The 19,265-nt window shown below is 39.4% G+C and overlaps 1 protein-coding gene across 3 annotated transcripts in view; it reads left to right on the top strand.

Moving 5' to 3' along the window:
• The first annotated feature begins 903 nt into the window (after window positions 1–903).
• Window positions 904–19,265, top strand: part of Rngtt (RNA guanylyltransferase and 5'-phosphatase) — a 216,519-nt gene continuing 198,157 nt past the window's right edge. For all 3 annotated transcript variants that reach the window (XM_059254084.1, XM_059254086.1, XM_059254085.1), the window contains exons 1-6: window positions 904–1,089; window positions 9,552–9,661; window positions 12,988–13,091; window positions 13,174–13,262; window positions 17,768–17,843; window positions 18,926–19,166. In XM_059254084.1, the coding sequence (XP_059110067.1) occupies window positions 1,026–1,089; window positions 9,552–9,661; window positions 12,988–13,091; window positions 13,174–13,262; window positions 17,768–17,843; window positions 18,926–19,166 (684 nt within the window). In that variant the 5' untranslated portion in view covers window positions 904–1,025. The remainder of the gene's footprint in view (window positions 1,090–9,551; window positions 9,662–12,987; window positions 13,092–13,173; window positions 13,263–17,767; window positions 17,844–18,925; window positions 19,167–19,265) is intronic.

Genomic DNA, 19,265 nt, shown 5'->3' on the forward strand with positions numbered 1-19,265 from the left:
GTCCTGGAACTCACTCTGTAGCCCAGGCTGGCCTGGATCTCTGTGAGATCCGCCTGGCTCTGCCTCCCGAGTGCTGGGATTAAAGGCGTGCGCCACCACCGCCCGGCTCCATATGGTGTTTTAAATCTCAAGGGGGAGACACAAGGCTTCCTGGTCTACACTGACCTAGTAGTGGCCAAGTTCCTATCTCTGCCAAGTACACATAATTAGTGATTCCTTCAAGACAGAGACTTTCCAAAATCCTAAATGTTTGTGATAGAGAAAACAAAAAAGATTAAAAAAAAAAAACCCAAGAAAACAAATAAACTAAAAAAAAACCACATTAAAGCCACCTGCTCCATAAATGACAAAGTCTTAAGGGAAGTAATTTTTGATGTTTCATGGGTCCTCAGGAGCATGTTCCCTACCCCTTCCCGATAAAGAATTTCCTCATTTGTAATAGCCTAGTCCTTGGTTTTCAGGACTTTCTGATCCCGGTAAGGGAGGATTTCTAAATGCCACTTCAAACCCAGATCCCGCAGGCACACCAAACTTGAGCTGTGACTAGCGACAAAGCACCTTCACCTGTAAAATATACCCTTTTGAAAGTGGCAGGTCAGTCCACAGGTGGAAAGAAGCGTCGATTCTTTCTATTTTGGGGGTTTCTCTAGTTCAGACGGAAAAAAAGGACTCCTGTCATTTGCTTACGCGAAGGCAAAACAGACTTGGGGCGTGGCAGACGGAGGCCGGTGCCGGAGACCCAGGGGGCGGGGCGTGGGGGGCGGGGCCAGGTGGAGCCGCCCCTCTAATTCGTGGCCGCTTCCACTCGCTCACCTGGGCGGAGCTTCGTCTTCGCCTGACCTCGGAAGGAAGGGGGCGGTCCCTTCGGGGCGGAAGTCGCAATGCATTGTGGGCTCGCCGGCAGCCTCGGAGTCGAACCTGAATGAAAGTGGCGCGCCGCTGAGGAGCCGGGTGGGGCAGCTGGCGCTGGCGTTCGGGCCACTGGCTCCAGAGCGGTCGGCTAGGTGGCGGTGTGCGGCGCAGACATGGCTTACAACAAGATCCCGCCGCGGTGGCTGAACTGTCCGCGGCGCGGCCAGCCGGTGGCAGGTACCCGGGAGGGGGCTGCGGGCGGGTTCGAATCCCACTACTGCGGCCGGGCCTGGGGACCCGCGCGCTCGGCGGCGGCCAGTCCGGGCTCCTTCCTGCAAGACTGAGCAGTGAGGACGGGAGCTGGACGGGAGGCTTCCGGAGCTTAAAGTTCGCGAACCTCTGTGGCCGTTTTGAGACTGCGTCTGGCTGTCTGTCTGGCGAGACTTGTTCTCGGAAAGGGCGCACGAGCGGAGTGTGAGTCTTGAGATTGAGGAGAGCTTGAAGAGAAGTGAGAGGCCGGGGAGCGAGGATTTTTGGGTTTTCTTTTCGGTGGACTTTGGTGGAATGTTTTCATCTTGAGTTTGACAGAGTAGCCTCACTCTCGAACTTCAGAGCTTCTTTTTCTAGCCTCCAGAATACCTGGCATTATAGGCCCGTGCCACTGCTTGGCCGAGGGACAGTGACTTAAAAGTGTACAGTTTGGTGAGTTTGGACCACACACATATACCCCAGGGAATACACATGAAATAACCGAGACACAGTTCTCTGGATTTGTAGAGACATTGCAGATGGTAGCCTCAAGGGACCAGGCTCCACACAGTTCCCAGCAACAAGGTTAGATGGCAATTTGGAACTATGTCGACTGGACCTAGGAGCCAAAAGCATTTTTTTTTTTTAATAATAAAATTGAGGAAGAATTGCTCGAACTGTTTACACTGGATTTACTGTTATAGAATAATTGTCGGACAGTTGTTTGCAGATCTTCCCTGCTAAGCCTTCGTTTCTGAGTTCTCAGTCAGGCATCAACATTTCCTTTCCATCTTTCTAGCTTTTGGTTTTTCGAGACAGGATTTCTCTGTGTACCTTTGCGCCTTTCCTGGAACTCACTCGGTAGCCCAGGCTGGCCTCGAACTCACAGAGATCCGCCTGGCTCTGCCTCCCGAGTGCTGGGATTAAAGGCGTGCGCCACCACCGCCCGGCAAGAAAGATAATTTAAACAAATTGTAGTGTGAGGAAATTAAAAAAGCAAACCTTTTTATTCTCACCACACTCATATATGTGTTTCAGTTATAATGATATTTTTTGATAGTCCTATTGTCTTCAGTCAAGTTAATCATTTTGAGTCTTTTAAGAAATATTTATTTACAGTCCTGGTGGCACATGACTTTAATCCCAGCACTTGGGAGGCAGAGACAGGTAGATCTTCCGAGTTTGAGGCCAGCCTAGTCTACAGAATGAGTTCCAAGATAGTAAGAGCTACACAGAGAAACCCTGTCTCAAAAAACCAAAAAGAAAAGAAAAAAAAAAGGAACAGTTAATTATTTAGTAATGTTGGGGATTTAGTAATATTGAGGAGTGTTGCGAGGAAGGGATAGAAGCCCAAACTCCCCAAGCCTTGTGTTATGGAGGGCAAGGAAGTTTTTCAGAAAGAGGGTTGTTGGGTGCATAAAATGCTGCTGAGATGTTAAGGTGCTGGTAGTTGTTGACAACTGTGAGAAGTGTTTTTTTCTACCTCCCAAGATGTAATCACCTTTGGAAGGAGAGGGATTTAAAGGAGTTGGGGGGAGAATTCTAACTAGACTGCATGAGAACTCAAAATTAGTGTGAATTAGGTGTAGTTATGGACAGATGAAGTCATTACAGTTTTGTCTACATGTATAAATAAGTGTTTGTATTCATTTTATTTTCCTTTTTTGAAGTTATGGTTTCAATATTTAGTTCAGGTTGGTATGAAACTTGGTATTCAATATTTAGAACTTAGAGAGATCTGCTTGCCTCGGCCTTTTGAGTGCTGGGATTAAAGGAGTGCACTACTATACCTGATGGGCTGGAGATGTGACTCAGTAGTAGAGCACTTGGCCAGCATGTAAGAGGGAGGAAAGAAGAAGAAGTGAGGAATGAAATTCAAGCACAGCCTGGGAGAATTTGTTTGGGTCTTGTTCTTTTCTGGTCATGTCTATTCAGGGTTCTAAATGTGTCATGTTTCAATGCCATTTCTTTCCTTAGCTTTAGAAAATACTCTGCCATGATTGGACTGAAAGTTTCCTGTGTCCTTAGTCTGCATCTTAGTTCCTTCTTTTACAGCACAGATTTCTAGGTTTGGTATCTTTTGTTGTTCATCTTGAGTATTGTAATCATAATCATTCATTTCTTCTTTATTATCTGGACGTAGTAATTCCTTAGCCTTGTCTTCATTTATTGATATTCTTTCTTCCACTTGGTCTATTGTGATGCTTTCCATTGTGCTTTTTATTGAGCCATTGAATCTGAACTTTGGGTCCTGGAGAAATGTCTCTTGTTGCTCTTATAGAGGACTCAGGTTCAGTTCACAGCTGTCTGTAATCTTAGTTCTAGGGAATAATGTCTTCTGGTCTCCTGCCATACAAGGCACGCATGTGATCTACATAAATAAACATAGGCAAGACACATGAAATAAAAATAAATAAATCATTAAAAACAAACACAAACAAGTGTGAATTACTGCAGTTGGTTCTCTCATCAACAACAGCCAAAACGTTGAATTCTTGCTTGTCATTCCAATCATTTCAATACTTTTGGCTTCAGTTTGGAAGAGTTACTGACTTTTGGAAGAATTGTGCTGTCCTGCTTTTTTTTTATGTTTCTTGGGTGTCTATGTTGCCCATGCTGTGATTAGTGCACCTATAGGTGGTTAGCACTTCTGGCATTAGCTGAAGGTCTTAGTGAGCACCTTTGAGGGTTCAGTCCAAAGCACTGCTCAGATAGGAGGAAAACTGCTGTAACAGTAATAACATCAAAACAAACCAGATAGAGAAATACAATAAAAATCAACAAGACAGTATACACTACCAATAAATATGAAAATATGAAGTTAAAAATAAATAATGGGGCTGGTGAGATCAGCTGGTAAAGGTGCTTGCTACCAAGCCTGGTGCTTGAGTTCAATCTCAGAGTCTCCAGGCTGGAAGGAGAGGACAACTTCAGGAAATTGTCATCTGACCTCCATGTGCAAGCTGGTGGACACATATACACATAAATAAATCAATCCATGTAACAAAATTAAAATGATACTGTTACCAATTAAAAATTTTAATTACATTTATTTAGTAATAGCCAGGTGTGGTGGCACACATTTGTAATTCCAGCATTTGGCATGGGGAGTTGGGCTCAAACCCAGCCTGGGCTACATTGTGAACTCTAAGCCAACCCCTGTGGAATGGCTCAGTAAGTAAGGTACTTGCCACCAAGCTTTACCACCTGGGTTTGATCCCTGGAGCCCATAAAGGAGAAGGGAACTCTCTTTCCTCAAGGTTGTTTGGTGTTCATAAATAAAATAAGTAGATGTTTAAAAAAAAAACACTGAAAAAAATGAGATAAAGGAGTATGGTAGAGAAATGGGAAGAAAAGTTAAAGGAAAAGTGAGGGGCTGGAAAGGTGGCTTAGCAGTGAGAACATGTACTGCTCTTGCAGAGGACTCATGTTTGGTTCCCAGCATCCACATGGTGGCTAACAGCTGTCCATAGCTCTAGTTCCAGTGGATTCAACACCCTTTTCTGGCCTCTGAAGGCCCTGGGCACACATGTGGTACACATACACACACTTAGGCAAACATAAAAGAAAAATACATGTTAATAAAAATATGACAAGACAAGAGGAAATATGAGGAAACAGGTAATAATAACAGATATTATTAGATTCTGGACCACCGTGGCTGCTCAGAGTCAAAGCACTTGCTCTGTAAGCCTGATAACTTAAGTTTGATCCTCAGAGCTACAGTGGAAGGAGAGAATTGACTCCACTGTTGTCTTCTAACTTTCATACATGTTTAGTGACACATGCATCAGCATTCATACACATCTCTCCCTCCCGTCTCTGTCACACACACACACACACACACATCATAAATGAAAATTTTTGAAAATAAAGATATTATCAGACTCTGCCCTACAGCTACTAAAAGAATGATGCCATTATTAGCTGAGATGAGGAAAAACCAGTAAAAAGAGTTTGAATATTGAGAGATCAAATTTGGATATCAAATCAGAGATGTCTGTTAAATTCAGAGAGTAAGACCGGTGGTTTGATAATAAAATTAAGAAAAGTTTTTAAATTTTTTGTTAATTTTTATTTTCTTTTTTGAGACAGAGTCTCCCTACGTAGTCCTGGCTGTCTTGGAACTCCATATGTAGACCAGGCTGGCCTTGAGCTCACAGAGATCCACGTGCCTCTGCCTCCTAAGTACTGGTATTAATGGCGTGCCCTAACACAATAATTAACGTTTTTGATACAGGGTCTCTTATAGTTCATACTAGCCTTGAATCCACTATATATCTAGATCCCCTGCCTCTACTTTTCAAGCTGAGATTATAGGAATGTCCTTTCATGCATGTCCACCTAAGAGAGAGGTTTAGATTGGAGATAAACGTTTACTCATCAGAACTGGGTATGGGGGTGTATAACTGTAATCTCAGCTCTCAGGAGGCTGAGGCAGGAGGTTAGTCTGGATTGTGCATAGTGAGTTCCAGGCCATCCAGGGATACAAGGGGAAAAAAAGCACATCTTTAGCTATTAACCTTATGAGAGTAGATGAGACATCAAAGGAGTGAATGCAGATGGAAAAGAAGTGTAAGACAAAGCAGGAAGCTACAGTAGGGCCAGGTAGAAGAACCTAAGGCAATGCTAAGCAGGTATAAGAGAAAGCAAGAGGTGTAGGAAAGTCCTGAAAGAAAATGATCTAAGAATTCATTCTTGAGCTAGAGAGATGGCTCAGTTGGTAAAGTATTTTCTTGCAGGCATGAAGATCTGAGTTGGTTTCCTAGTGCCCAAGTAAAAAGCTTGGTGTTGTGCATGCTTGTAATCCTAGCATTGGGGAAGCAGAGATGGGCAGATCCCTGGGGCTATTTATGTAGCCTAATCTGACAGCCAGTGTTCCCAGTGAGAGATAGTTTAAAAAATTGAAAGGTGAGTGTCTCCTAAGGAACAACACCAGAGCTGACCTCTGGCTTCCACATACATACATAGGTATATGTATGCATATACATGTGATTTCACAACACACACACACACACTTAGGCATGCAAAAGAAAGTTCCTCTTTCAAAAAAATTAATCAGTTGTGTCCCCTCCCCCCCCATGTACTGAATGAAGATTGAACCTATGGCCTTGTGCATTCTAGGCAATACTCTTTCAATGAGTTTTATCTACATTCCTTACTATTTTGGCTTTGAATTCTTTCTGCAACCCAGGTTAACTTCGGTGTTTTGATCCTCATTTTTCTGAATAGTTGGAATTATTGGTCTTTACCAGCAGGCTTGGACAGTTGTTTCATATATTTGAGAGTTCAAGTAAGTTGAGAAATGAGACTTGACCATTGAATTTAGCAATGTGGAGGAATGCTCAATGCTTTTGAGTTTTATAAAAAACAAAAATTAAAAAAATGTCATACTTGGGTGAATGGCTTTTTTTTTTTTTTTTTTTTTTTGGACAGGGTTCCTCTGTGTAACCCTGGCTGTCCTGGAACTCAGTTTGTAGACCAGACTGGCCTCAAACGCAGAAAGATCCGATTGCTTCTCCCTCCCAAGTGCTGGGACTAAAGGTGTGTGCCACCAGGCCTGGCCAGGGTGAATGACATTTTAGTTAGCTATTCTTGTTGTTCATATTATGTTTGAAAATATAAATCAGTTTAAGTAGTGCATTATTTATATTTCTATTACTATGACAAAATTCCTGAGGTAATCAACTTGTAATAAAGAAGAAAGGTTTTGGGCTCACTGGTTAAGAGTGTTTGCTGCTCTTACAGAGGACCCAGGTTTGGTTCCCAGAACCCACTTGGAAGGTAACTTCAGTTCTAGGGGCTCTGATTTTTCTTTTGGTTTCCCAGGGCACCAAACACCTATGTGGTGCACATATATACATGTAGACAAACACACATAAAATAAAAATGAATACTTAAAAAAGAAGAAAGGTTGTCTGGGCCTGGTGGTGCACACTTGTAATCAATCCTGCCTATTCAGGGGGCTGATCACAAGCTCAAGGCTAGCTTGACTAACATAATAACCCCTGTCTCAAAATTAAAAACAAAACCAAAAAGGGTTGGGGATGCAGCTCAGTGTTAGAGCACTTAACTAGTATGCACAGAGCCCTAAATATAGTCCATATTACCACAAAAAGGGGAAAAAAGAAGATGATTACTTTTTTTTGAGACACATTCTTTCTATATAGCTAGGTTGGCCTAGAACTTGGGATGCTCCATCCTCTGTGTCCTCAGTGCTGGCATTAGAGGCATTTTCAAGTGATGCAAGAATCTGTTTTTTTTTTTTTTTTTTTTTTTTCTGGTTCATAATTTGAGAAGTTTCAATCTGTAGTTACATACCCTGCTCCTTTGGGTCTTGAGGACATCTAGTAAGTCAGAACATCATGACAGAGATGGTATGGCAGAACAAACTGTTCTCTTCTTGGTGGCCAGAAAGTAAAGAAGGGTCCAAAATCAAGGTATAACCTTTAAGGATATGCTTCTTTCAGGGACTTCTTCCAAATAGACAACTCCTGTGAGTGTTTCTGTCACCTCCTAGTAACTCATTAAGTTAGGAATCTATGAATGAGTGAATTTGTTCATGAGGTCAGAGCCCTCATGATCCACTCACCTCTAGATGTTGTGTCTGTGAACACTGCCACATTAGGGAATAAACCTTCAGCACTGGATGTTTGAGAGATTTAAGAACTACAAATCAGCTGTAATGTAATCTCAGCACTTGGTAACAAAGGCAGGAGATTCATTGCTAGTTCAAAGCCACCTTATCTATATAGTGATAGCCTGGGCTATATCATGAGGCTCCCTCTTTTTCTTTTTTCTTTTTGTTTTTTTGAGACAGGGTTTCTCTATAGCTTTGGAGCCTGTCCTGGAACCCACTATGTAGACCAGGCTGGCCTTAAACTCAAAGAGATCCGTCTACCTCTGCCTCCCTAGTACTAGGATTAAAGGTGTGTGCCACCACCACCTGGCATGAGACTCTGTCTTAAAAATAGTCAAAAATCTAAACCATGACAAATAGGTATTTAAAAATTGCTTATTTAAGGTGATTTCCCTGGACTTATACTGTTAAAAAAAAAAAGGCACCAAACAAACAGTCTTTAGCAAGTGATTTTGGTTAATACTATTTTAACACTATAACAAATCCTCCATGATCTTTTTCCCGAGATGTAGATAAAGTTCAAAGATGGCAATACTTTACAACCCTCACATATGACCAGGGCTGGGAGAGTCCTTTAGTTAGTAGATGACTTGCCTAGCATGCACAAAGCCCTGGTTTTGATCTCTAGCATTACATGAACCAGTTCTGTTGGGGGAGTGCCTAGGATCCCAGCACTCTGAAAAGTGAGGTAGGAGAATCAGGAGTTCAGGGTTATTTCCAACTACATATCAAGTTTGAGGCTAAACTTGATAATCCCTGCTTTAAATAACAAATAAACAAACAACAACAACAACAACAAAAGAAAGCCCCAAATACCAAAGCCATGTAATTAAGAACTTGAAAAAATTGAGTTAAACTGGATGTGTTGGTACACACTTGTAACTCCAGCTTTTGGGAGATTGGTATATTTTGTGAGATACTATTCCTGGGTAGATGTGAATATCTATTCCTGCTTACCCCAGATAGGGAAATGACAATAGACAAGAAGTAAGGATATTACCAAAGTCCAACTTGGTGAGCTAATGAGTTTTATTGGGGTTATTGCTTACAGGAGCAGATGACTCTAGTGGTTTAAAGTTTAGATTCCTTAAAAAAAGGATTTTTTTATTTATGTTTTATTTATGTATATGTGTGTGAGCCGGTGTAAGTTTACGTGCACCATGTGCGTGCAGGAGTCTGTGGAGGCCGGAAGAAGGAATCGTATCCTTTGGAACTGGAGTTACATGCGGTTGTGAACCACCATGTGGATGCTGGGAATTGAACCCAGATCCTCCACAAGAGCAATAAGTGCTCTTAACAGCTCAGTCATCTCTCCAGCCCCAAGTTTAGATTCTTTATGGAAGTTACATTAATTGGTAATTTTTCTTTGTTTATATTGTCAAATTCTAGAATTAATTCAAATTAATTAATCTGTGTTTCAGAGTTTCAAAATAGTCTCATTTTAAAATATTGTTCATTGTGAAAGTACATTATGGGTAGTTGCATTCATACTTTTGGGTTTCATTTTAAGATATTACCAAAGTGGGGGTGGGATGTAGTTCATTTAATATAATGTTTGCTTACCACTGTGAAGCCCTGGGTTCCATACTCAGCACTGCATAAAGCCAGGCCAGTGGTACAAGAGAATCAGAAAATCAGGTCATCCTCAACTACACAGTGAGTCTGAAGCCAGCCTGGCATATGCGAGCCTGTGCTTTAATGAAAAACAAAGACAAAATGTTATTTTAAGAAGGCAGGTTTGAAATAGCAAATTATAGAATTTTAGTCCTTTCTTTAAATAATGAAAATTATCAATCACCTTAATGTTTAGGAAGATTCTTACCTCTGAAGACAATGCTGGGGCCAAGATATGATAGTCAAGTTGCTGAAGAAAACCGGTTCCATCCCAGTATGCTCTCAAATTATCTAAAGAGTCTGAAGGTAAGAATCAAAGCTCTTTGCTACTAATGTAGTATTCCCTCCCTGTTTTAATTCTTCAAGGGCTTTCCTGTGAGGGATATGTGTGTACACATGGGTATAGAGGCCAGAAGACAACCTTGTGTATGGTTCCTCAGGTGCTGTTCACCTTTTTGTTTTTGAGATAAGATTTCTCATTGGTAGATTCTTTTCATGTATGTATTTATTTCCAGAAGCTTCTACAGCAGTAGGTTTCCATATGATTTCTAAAATGACCTTTAGTGTTAGTTGTCCCTCCCCATATTCCCTCCTCTTTTCTCCCTTACTCCTGTCCTTCCTCCCTCCCCTCATTTAATCCTCTAGTCTACTTTCCCCCTTATTTCTCCCTAGCACTATATTCTATTTTCTCCTTCCTTGGGAGATCCTCTCCTCCTCACTGGTCCATTACTAGGTTCCTAACCCCTGTGGCTATTCAGTTTGTAGCACACATATTGAAAACTTAAAACTAATTTCTATATATAAGAGAATAGTGTACAATATTTGTCTTTTTGGGTCTGGGTTACCTCTCTCAGGATGAATTATTCTCACTTCATCCATTTACCTGCAAATTTCATTTTTTTTAATAGCTGAATAATATTCCATTTTGTAAATAAATTACATTTTCATAGTCCATCAGTTGATGGACATCTAGGCTGTTTCCAATTTCTGGCTTTTATGAATAGAGCAGCATTGAACATGGATGAGTAAGTATCTCTGTAGTAGGAAGTAGAGTCCTTTGTTTATGTGCTTAAGAGTAGTATAGCTAGATCTTTATGTAGATCGATTCCCAGCTTCCTGAGGAACTGCCACACTGATTTTTATTAGTGACTGTACCAGTTTGCACTCTCCCCAGCAATGAGTAAGTATTCCCCTTTCCCAGTGTCCTTGCTATCATTGTTTTATTGATCTTGGCCATTCTGACTTGTATAATATAAAATCTCAAAGTCATTTTAATTTGAATTTCTCTGATGTGTAAGGATAGTGAATATTTCTTTGTTTCTCAGCCATTTGTATTTCATCTTTTGAGAACTTTATGCTTAGTTCTGTACCCCATTTTTTAATTAGTTTATTTTCTTGATGTTTAGTTTTTTAAGTTCTTTATGCTTTCTAGATACTAATCTATCAGATGTATAATTGGTAAAGATCTTTTCTCATTCTATAACCTACTACTCTGTTCTGAATGATGGTGTCCTTTGCCATACAGAACTTTTCAGTTTCATGAGGCACTATTTATTGATTGTTGTTCTTAGTGCCTGTGCTATTGGTGTCCTGTTCAGAAAGTTCTTTCCCATGCCAATGAGTTCAGGTCTATTTCCCACTTTCTCTTCTATCAGATTCAGAGTATCAGGTCTTATGTTGAGACCTTGATCCATTTGGATTTGAGGCTGCTGTGGAAAGTACTATTTCCCTGTTTTTTTCTTAGTATGTCTGTCATTTGCATATAGGAAGATTACTGATTTTTTTGTGAGTTAAGTTTGTATCCTGCTACTTTTCTGAAAGTGTCAGCTGTAAAGTTTCTTGGTAGAATCTTTAGGATCTTTTATATATAAAATCATATCTTCTGCAAATAAGAATACTTTGACTTTTCCCTTTCCTGTGCATATCCCCTTCAGTTGTCTTTTTGTTCTAGCAAAGACTTCAAGTACTATATGGAATAGGTAAGGAGAGAGTGGACATCCTTATCTTGTTCCTGATTTTAGTGGAAATGTTTTTTTGTTTCTCTCCATTTATGTTGATCTTGACTGTTAGCTTGCTTTACATCACTAGTCCATCCTGGACTTTTATCTTGAAGGAATGTTGAATTTTGTTAAAGATGCTTTCTGCATCTGATGAGATGATCATGTGATTTTTGTCTTCTATCTGTTTATGTGGTGGATTTACACTTATAGATAATATAAGGCCTTCAGTAGGTAAATCAATTCAGCTTCAGTTTCATTGGTTATATTTTCTTGCCATCTTTCAAATTATGTATGACAGAATGTTGTGGAGGATATGTGAACTAACTCTTTCTGGAGCTCAGTTTAGGCATTTATTTCTTCTCTCTTTCTCTTTCCCCTCTATTTTATTTTATGGATTTTTGGACAGAGTCTCATGTGACTTAGGCTGTGCTTAAAGTTGCTATATAGCTGAGGATGACCTTGAAGTCTTGTTTCTCCTGAGTCTACCTTCTGTGTACTAGGCATGAGCCATTACACTAGGCTTTGGAACTGCATTTTAAAAATAACCATTTAGATTATAATTATATTCTCATTTTTATTGAAAATGAAGTTAGGATTTTAATTTATTTTCAAACCCTTATCTTGTTTTTTTCTGATATCCAGGAAGAGAAATATACGTGCAGAGGCCAGAGGTTGATGTCTGATGTCTTCCTCTATCATTCTCCAACTTATTTTTTTGAGACAAGGTCCTTCACTGAACCTGGAGCTTTCTGATTTGGCTAGACTAGCCGGACAACAAAGCCCCGAGGATCATCCTGTCTCCACCTCCCAGCTCGGGGATTACAGGTGTGTGTTACCACACCTGCCTTTTTATGTGGGTGCTGGGGATCCGAACTCAGGTTCTCATGCTTGCATAGCAGGCTCTTTGTCCACTGAGCTATCTCCTCAGTTTTCATTTTTTTTTCCCCCCTCTGTGTAGCCCTGGCTGTCCTAGAACTTCATCTGTAGACCAGGCTGGTCTCAAACTCAAGAGTTCTGCCTGCTTCTAGGATTAAAAGTGTGTGCCACCACACTAGGCTTCTGTTTTCGTTTTTACCGTGCTTCTTTAGAAGGAGTATAGTTCTAGGCATTAGTATATTTTTAGGAAATAGAAGAATAAATTAAATTGAAAAGGAACACACATTTGTTGCATAAATGGCTTCTTAACATATTTTAAGGCTGGATACAGTATAGTGAATAGATATAAGTAGCAGTTGTGGTGGCTACTTCAAACCTGGATGATGTGCACCTGGGGTTAGAGCTGTGCTCTTTCAGAAGAGTGCTGTCCTGCTTCTAAGCTTCAGGCTTCTAAGGACCAGAGGTAGATACAGAAAACAGTGGCAGTCTTTGCCTCTTTGAATTCACATTGTTGACAGTGGAGTCTGTTTTGCTTATACTGTCTGTCCTCCTTAGTTTAGAATTACTTTCCAGTGCCTGCCTAGCTCTTGTTTCTGGAGTACTTGGACTCTTAGTTGAGAAGGTACTTTCCACTGTCAGTTGCTTGGTAGCAGTGAGCATGCACTCCTGCTCAGTGGAGCGGATGAGCTCTGCTCTTGTCACCTACTCATTGTTTGGAATAGATGGAGTAACTAGCAAATTCACTTCTTTTTAAAGGTTAAAATGAGCTTGTTGGTGGATCTGACAAATACTTCAAGGTTCTATGATAGAAATGACATAGAAAAAGAAGGAATCAAGTATATCAAACTTCAGTGTAAAGGGTAAGTTATAAGTTACTAACATTGAAAACTTTAATTGAAGTTTGTAATTTCTTTTCCAAGCAACTTCTGTTTGTGTTCTCAGACATGGTGAATGCCCCACGACTGAGAATACTGAGACATTCATTCGCCTGTGTGAGAGGTTTAATGAAAGAAGCCCGCCTGAACTTATAGGTATGCTTGACTTCCTTAGGACAGTCCCCCTGATTTCTGTTACAGAAATTCACAAACATACAGAAGTAGTAAGTAAAATAAGACTCCATGTACTCAGTAATTACCATTTGCTGATATTTTCATATTCCCACTGGTGTATATTGTATGTACATGTTTATGTGAGTGTGTGTGTTTGTGTAGCTTAAGACAGGGTCTCTCACTAACCTGGAGCACATCAGTTTGGTTAGGGTTGCTGGCCAGTGAGCAGGGGTCTGCCTGTTTCTGTGCCCTGGTGCTGGCGTTAGTGATGTTTACTGTACCCAGCTTTTTATATCGGTGCTGGGGATCTGAACTCAGATCCTCAGGCTTGTGTGGCAAGGTATTTTCTGACTGATTCATCTTCTCTGACCTTTTTTTTTTGGTGTATTTTAAAGGAAATCATAGAAGTCATGTCATTTCATTAAGAATATTTTAGTATGTATTTTTAATTGTTAAGGGATTTTGGTTTTTATATAATCACCTTGCAATTAGTATACCAAACAGAATAGTTACAAATTCCCTAATGTCATCTAAAACCAGTCCACTTTAAGATTTCCTCACTTAATCTAAACTTTCTTTTTAAATTTTATTGTTTTGGGACAGGGTGTGGAATGACCTCTGGTCTCCATATAGTCACACAAAGAAAAAGAAAAAGAAAAACAACTGCAACAATTGGTTATTTCCTGTGTACTGTGAAGCATACAGAGCCGTCTATACAATATTTCTGTCTGAAGTGCTAGAATGCATCTGGATATGAATTTAGTAATGTTTCTAATCTAAATTCATGGACTATATAATAGACAAAGAAATAGTTTATAGGTTAGAAATCCATAGTCTGTACATCCAAAATTCAAAATGCTTTTAAACTACAAACATTTTTAATATAGTTATAACACTACAAATAGCAGATTTCTCCCATGAAATTTTGTTTAAAATTTTGTTAAGAGTAGTTCTACAATATTACTTTCAGGCTAGGTTTTTATGAAGCATAAATTACTTTCATATTTAGACATGAATTCAATCCCCAAAATAAAATTTCCAAAATTGGAAAAGAAAACCAAGACCTAAACCACTTCTGGTCTCAAGCATTTTGTATAAACTGTGATTAATACCATGGGAAAACAAGCAGAGGAATTTAGAGTGTAGATTATTTTTACAAGAAAATGACTTATTTCTCTAGGAAACTTTTTTTTTTCTTTTTTTCTGGAGACAGGGTTTCTCTGTGTAGCCCTGGCTGTCCTGGAACTCACTCTGTAGACCAGGCTGGCCTTGAACTCACTGAGATCTGCCTACCTCTACCTCCCGATGTGCTGGGATTAAAGGTGTGTGTCACCACCACCCCACCTTATCTAAGAAACTTTTAATGGCTTGAAAAAAAGAGAAACTAGAGAGACAAGGTACAACAACAGAATTTCATATGTGAATGTTGTTAGATTGTGTTTCGAGAAACTAACTTTAGAAAGGCATTGCTGGGGCTGGAGAAATGGCTCAGAGGTTAAGAGCACTGCTTGCTCTTCCAAAGGTCCTGAGTTCAATTCCCAGCAACCACATGGAGGCTCACAACCATCTTTAATGAGATTTGGCACCCTCTTCTGGCCTGCAGGGATACATGAAGGCAGAATACTGTATACATAATAAATAAATAAATCTTTAAAAAAAGAAAAAAAAGAAAGGCATTGCTGGCCTGCGTATGGTGATGGTTCTCTTTTACCTCATTCTAGTGTTTGAGAGGCAGAAACAGGGAGAGTCTATGAGTTTGAGGCTAGCCTGGTCTATCTAGCAAATTCTAGGACAGCCAAGTATACATAAAGAGACACTGTCTCAAAAGAAAAAAAAAAAAAGCTGAGTATAAGTACAAATAGCTGTCAGGTTTTCCTTGCCCAGCAAGCCTTTCCTGCTAAACCATCTTACTGGCCTCCAGAGGATTTTGTGGAACTGTGTTTGGCATTACTTTCTTAGGATATCCCATGTGTTAGCCACTGATTGATTTATAGTTTGCTACATGTGCTTTTTGATTACTATATTTACATTTGAACATATTCTTACTATCTGTTCTTTCTTTGTATCCTTGTTTATGAGGGTTGTTTATGTAAAATATTTTATTTTTAATATTAATGATTATTTTATGTTATGAAGGTGAAGGTGAAATAATTTGGCTCAGCTAATAGTCATTTTCAAAACTGTCATTTTAACTAACAAAAACACTTTTGTAGAGAAATCTTACATGTAGAAATGAGATGAAAATGATACTTACTTTATTCAGTTTTTGAGATAGGCTCTTTGTAGCCTATGCTGGCCTGGAACTCAGAATCCTTCTGCTTCTACCTTCTGAGGGCTGGGTTTTTGAGAATGTACCACAATGCTGGAAGTTGAACTCAGGGCCTAAATATTGCACCTTAGTTGTTACTCAAACAGTTTTTTAAAAACATTTGCGTGTGTGTGTGTGTGTGTGTGTGTGTGTGTGTGTGTGTGTTTGCCTGTGAATGTGCCTGTGCCTGTGACTGTGACTGTGTGGGTGTATATCTGCCACAGCAAGTATGTGGGGGGGTTAGAGGGCAATTTACAGGAGTTGGTTCTCTCCATATACAGATTTTCAGGATTAAACTCAGGTGGTTAGGCTTATGACAAGCACTTTTACCTGCTGAGCCATTTTGTTGCTCTCTCTCTTTTTTTAAATTAGATGTGGCTTTATGCCCTAGGCTGACCTCAAACTTGCCAAATTCCTGCTTCATTCTCCTAAACATTGGGATTTCTGGTGTAGAGTACCACACCTGACTTCTGTGAGAGTTCATTTTGAGTCTGCTGGATAGTCAGTTGATCTGGCAGTAATATTATATTAGTAATGCCATAAAACTCTTAATTACTTTTTTTTTCTTTTTCTTTCTTTCTTTCTTCCTTTCTTTCTTTCTTTCTTTCTTTCTTTCTTTCTTTCTTTCTTTCTTTCTTTCTTTCTTTTTTTTTTTGTCTTGTTTTTCAAGACAGGGTTTCTCTCTGTAGCCCTGGCTATCCTGAAACTTGTGCTGTAGACCAAGCTGGTCTCAAACTCAGAGATCCACCTGTCTCTGCTTCCTGAGTATTGGGATTAAAGACCTGTGCTACCACTGTCCAGCTTTAATTACTATTTCCAAACTCTTATGTTTTGTTTTGTGCTTTGAGACAGGGTCTTACTATGTAGTTCAGACTGGCATCACTCTTGGACTAATCCATCTGCTTCAGGCTCTTAAGTGCTGGAATGAAAACAGGAATGAAAACTTAAAACTGTTAAAATGATCCCCTCCACTCCCCTCCCTCCCTCCTTTTGGAGGCAGAGTCTCCTGTAGCCTAGCTTAGCCTTAGCTTGATGTATAGCTGAAGATGACCTTGAACTTCTGATCATCCTCATTTATTTCCTAAGTGCTTTAATTACAGGGTGTACCACCACGCCCAGGAAAATAATCTTGAATATATTCTGAAAGAAGGTTTAAGAAAAATACATTTATTTTCTTCATGTGTTTCTTTCTTGTAAACATTTGTATAAGTCCCATGTAAGGATACACTCAGTTGGTTTATAAAGCACTTCAAAATAGTATAGGTTTACTATACTGAGTTAATTAAGTTATCTACAGCTGTCTTAGTAAGTATGTGTTTTATTGCTGTGAAGAGACACCATGACCATTGACAACTCTTGTAAAGGAAAGCATTTAATTGGGGCTGGCTTACAGTTTCAGAGGTTTAGTCCATTGTCATGGCAGGGAGCGTAGTGGCTTGCAGGTAGATCTGGTACTGGAGAGGTAGCTGAGAGTTCTCCATCCGGAATGTCAGACAGCAGGAAGAGAGTGACACTGGGCCTGGCTTGACCTTCTGAAACCTCCACACCCAGCCCCAGTGACACACTTGCTCCAACAAGGCCACATGTACTCCAGCAAGGCCACATGTACTCCAGCAAGGCTATGTGTCGTAATCCTTTCAAATAAGGTGTGAGCCTATGGGGGCCAGTTTCATTCACATCACTATAGCAGTCAATGACTTCAGTTGATTACAGTCAACTACTGTTAATCCTCTGATGATTTTATATCCATATAATTATTTTTGGTCTGATTTTTACTTTCTTTCCCAATATAGTTTGACTGTCTTTCATGTTGATCATAAGAAGGGCTGGAAAAACAGGATCAAAGTTGTGGAATATAGGTGTCTTGTTTTTGTGTGTGTCCTTCTGACCTGTGTGTTTAAAACTAAAATTCTTGAAAATTTTTAATGATAAATTTTAGACAGTAGATAGTTTTAAACCAATAAACTAGTGTATTGTTTTTGAATTTTTGTCTAGTACTCTAAGTTAGATCCTAAGTCACTTAAATTGACAAGCTATTAAGTTAAACGAGTATTTTGAGTGGAATGTACAATTATGTAGTGTAATTAAGTCACTGAACTGTTTGGAAAGCAGTTGTCATTTAAAACAGAATGTGGCCTTTGGAGTGGTTTAGTTTAACCCGAGCTGCTTTCTCTTCTAGGTGTTCACTGTACCCATGGCTTCAACCGGACCGGTTTCCTCATATGTGCCTTTTTGGTGGAGAAGATGGATTGGAGGTATATAGGTTTATTATAGTAGAAGAAGATGTATGTGACAGTTCATGGTGCTTATGAATCCTATAAATGGTGTACTTACTTTTCCATGTTTTTCTTGTATTTAGAATAAGCAGAGGTTGGATCTTCCAATGTTTGTGTTTGTATTCAGCTTTGGAAATGTCTGTTGTTTTCCTTTGAAATTTATTTTCTATAGCTGTTAATTACTAGGAAAAGCATATAATGCTATATGAAGGAAGCATTTTAGGATGGCATTACTCTATTTTAAACAAATCTTGTCTTTATTGAGCATGTTACTTGTAAAGTATATTTTTAGATTTTGAGGGATTAGAACCTAGTTACCAGAAATTCTTATGAGAATAGAATATTGCTGACTGGATTTTCTTATTACTGCTCTAGGTTCATAGTTTATATTTCTAAAACCTTTTACCCAATAGGTCCTTTTTTTTGAATATAGTCAGGCAAAACATAGATCTGATTGTCTGTTTTCTATTTCTTTTACACTCAGTGGTTTTCTGCCTTGTGCATTTTTCAGCTTTGGCCATTCAAAATATTATATACAATAAATCAGACTCCTATGTCAGACTCAGCCAATAGTTACCTCTCTCTCAAGATGTATATTCTTGGTGCCTGGGTCTGGATCTGTTGGTAGTTTCTTAGAAATTAATGTGTTTGTTGACTTTGCTGTTCACATTTTCTTGACTGCTCTTTTCTCTTTGAGACCTTGACCTTCAGTGCTTTATTAAAATTTTTTTTCATTGGCTACCCATGTCTGTCATAAACACTCATAGCAATGTGCTTTAGACATTTATAGTGTACCATATATTTAGAAAGTAACATATATTATAGTGGACCATATATTATAGTGGTCCATGTATTACGGGTGGATGATCTATGTGTACCATATGTTGCAGTGTATTGTGTATGTGTTTTTAGAATCAGTTTATTATTGATTGAAAGCTTTGCTGGTAAAGAAAGACTTTGGTTTGTCTGTTTTATACGCCTGTTACAATTTGAGTATGAATTAATTATTGGTAAGTCCACATAAACGGACACTAGTGAGAAAATTGCATTGTTTTCCGTAGTATTGAAGCAGCAGTTGCTACGTTTGCCCAAGCCAGACCACCAGGAATCTATAAGGGTGATTATTTGAAGGAACTTTTTCGTCGCTATGGTGATATAGAAGAAGCACCACCACCACCTGTCTTGCCAGATTGGTGTTTTGAGGATGATGATGAAGATGATGAGGATGAAGATGGAAAAAAGGACTCAGAACCAGGGTCAAGTACTTCCTTTGGTAAAAGGAGAAAAGAACGGTTAAAACTGGTAATGTTCACAAATACTGCAATATTCTTTTAAATTACATTTATTTATTCATTTATTTTGTGTATATGCATGCTTGAATATATGTGCCTTGGTGTGGGA

The sequence above is a fragment of the Peromyscus eremicus genome, chromosome 2, assembly GCF_949786415.1.
Source record: "Peromyscus eremicus chromosome 2, PerEre_H2_v1, whole genome shotgun sequence".
Classification (NCBI taxonomy): domain Eukaryota; kingdom Metazoa; phylum Chordata; class Mammalia; order Rodentia; family Cricetidae; genus Peromyscus; species Peromyscus eremicus.